The 2,324-nt window shown below is 46.9% G+C and overlaps 1 protein-coding gene across 1 annotated transcript in view; it reads right to left on the bottom strand.

The window, feature by feature from the left end:
- PGBD5 (piggyBac transposable element derived 5) overlaps positions 1 to 1,505 on the bottom strand; it is a 38,491-nt gene extending 36,986 nt beyond the window's left edge. Inside the window, exon 1 of the mRNA XM_009329186.1 lies at positions 1,083 to 1,505. Coding sequence (XP_009327461.1) covers positions 1,083 to 1,496 — 414 coding nt within the window. The 5' untranslated portion in view covers positions 1,497 to 1,505. The remainder of the gene's footprint in view (positions 1 to 1,082) is intronic.
- Positions 1,506 to 2,324: the final 819 nt, after the last annotated feature.

The following is a 2,324-nucleotide window of genomic DNA, read 5'->3' on the forward strand; positions in this document are numbered from 1 at the left end:
ATATATTCTGAAAACAGAGTTGCTGATTGAAAAGTTTTTTCAAGCAGTAACATATTTCATGCTTATTCCTTTTTCTTTCCAGACTTCTGAATGTGACCAGTAGAAACAGCTCCAAAAGGAGATCATTTATACTGGAACAAAGTTTACATAGTCTATGATGAATGTTAAGAAAAGATTTCTTTGCACTTTAAGAAAAATTGTTCCAACTGTACAGCTGTAGTCAGACAACCACCAGCTACATAAGTTTCTATATTTAGTTCCTTACATTGTCTGCCCAGTCTACAGAGCAGTCTCCCTACAGAATGGCATTCTGCTGTACCCCTAATTGTATCTGGAAATGAAAATTCATTGGTATTCCTGGTAGTCTAGAAACATTTCCAGTTCACTGGCACTTTGGTTGCAGATCCACACATCAGTAAGTTTTTCCACAGGAGCATCACCCGTCATTAAAACCCAGGACTGGCCCAAGGCACAGGCACTGCTGCTGAGGGCAGCTGACAACCACAGCGAGCAAAGGCACCTGCCCCCCTGCTTATTTTCCCTTTGCCCAGTCGTGAGGAGGTAACTGTGCTGCTGGACCATACGGCAAGCACCTACTGCTAAGGTCAGGGACGGTCACTCCTAGCAACCTCAGCTCCTGCATCCAACCCTCAGCCTGCAGCAGGAGCAGCTACAGGTTTTCCCTCCAGCCCAGCTACACCAGCTCTGCCCTTTCCACTCTCCCTTACAGGAGCAACCTGCAACCTCCAGTCCTCAGGATAGCAATACCTAGTGGTGCCAACGTCACTGAGAAGTCTCCAGGCTTGTTTAGACGACTAAAGCAAACAGCCCCAGCTCAGAGAGTGTCATTCCTATTGAAACATACCAGGTACCTGCACTGCAGAGCTGTAAGTCAGACATTGCTGAGCACTCGCATAGGACAGTGCTGTTTTCTCTCACGTTTCACGGAGGCACTGCAGCATGGCTTCACACTGTGAAGCCCCAGCTCTTTCTTCGGGCAGCTGTGCTCTGCGCTTTCAGTCATAGCAAGACAACCTAGAGCACGTAGGTTAGATGTTCCCTGCCAAAAGGTTAACTCTTACCTGGGCTTGCGAAGGTCTAAAAGCTGAGTCAAAGCCATTCTGCAGAGAGTCCAGAAAAGGCTGGATTTTGTAGAGGCCATGTGTTGTCTGGCTTGAGCGGAAGGCCACAATGTGGAAGTACTTCAGGATCTTCTCAAACCGTGATTGTGTCATGATAAGTGCAATGCTCTTGTTGCTGTAGAAACCGCTGCTCCAGATGCTGAGAACGGACTCACAGTGGTGGATGCTGGTTGATATCATGTAGCCTAAGAAGGCCTTCATTTCCGTCAAGGTGACATCAATCCAGGCATCATCACTACCGAACCTCTCCTGGTACTTCTTGGCATACATGTTGGTTTGGACCACCATATTCTTTAGTACGTTGTCAGGGACAAAGAGTTGAAAAAAGTCCATGGCACTGGCAGTCAGGGGCATTTTTCGTGTTGGACCTAGGACAAAAGCAAGAAGAGAAGATAAGCTCTCTCCTGATCATTACAAGGCATGTCCAGCACCAGCAATTTAAAGCAGGAAAACAAGGCCAAAGTGATGGCATGTCAGCTAATTCCTTTGAAAGTATACCCACTGTTGACAGATCTCATCAGGAAACTTCCCCCCTATAGCCTCTGTCTTCCTCCTATATGATAGAAATACAACACACTGAACAGTTTCCTCCTCTGCTCTGCACACTCATTAGTTTGTAGCATGCAGGTCTGTGAGGCAGCATGCATTTAATTTTTCCACTTATACACTGTCTGTACCTTTTACCCTGAGCAGCTGTTTTGACCTTTTTCTGGATAGTCTTTTATTTGTCCATATGCGTGTCAAAGCAGTGCCTTCCTCAAAACAGCCCAGAAGGAAGGTGTCCGAGCTCTCCAGAAAGAGAGTGCTGCCCCCATCCCAGCTGACATGATTCCTGGGCACTAGAACCTGATCCCACCTTTTCTTTTGCACCTCCAATTCCTGCCCAGTTCATTGTCATCAATCCTGTGACTCTCAAAGCTGCTTCTGCTCCACACACAGAGCCATTCAGATTGTGTCTATGCGCTTTTGAGTTCTGTGTCTCTGCCACCACATTGGAACCTTATCCTGCGCTCTGAGATCCCCAAGACAGCACGCTACCAGAACAAGTCAAAGACACCATGTGGCTAGTGTCGCTGTACCACGTCACAGGGAATCTTTTTAGCATTACAATGCATACGCTGGTCCTCTTCCTCCCATAATGTAATAAGCCTTGCAGTCCCATGCTGTCATTACTCTAGCTTT

Source organism: Pygoscelis adeliae, unplaced genomic scaffold (assembly GCF_000699105.1).
Source record: "Pygoscelis adeliae isolate BGI_AS28 unplaced genomic scaffold, ASM69910v1 Scaffold77, whole genome shotgun sequence".
Lineage (NCBI taxonomy): Eukaryota > Metazoa > Chordata > Aves > Sphenisciformes > Spheniscidae > Pygoscelis > Pygoscelis adeliae.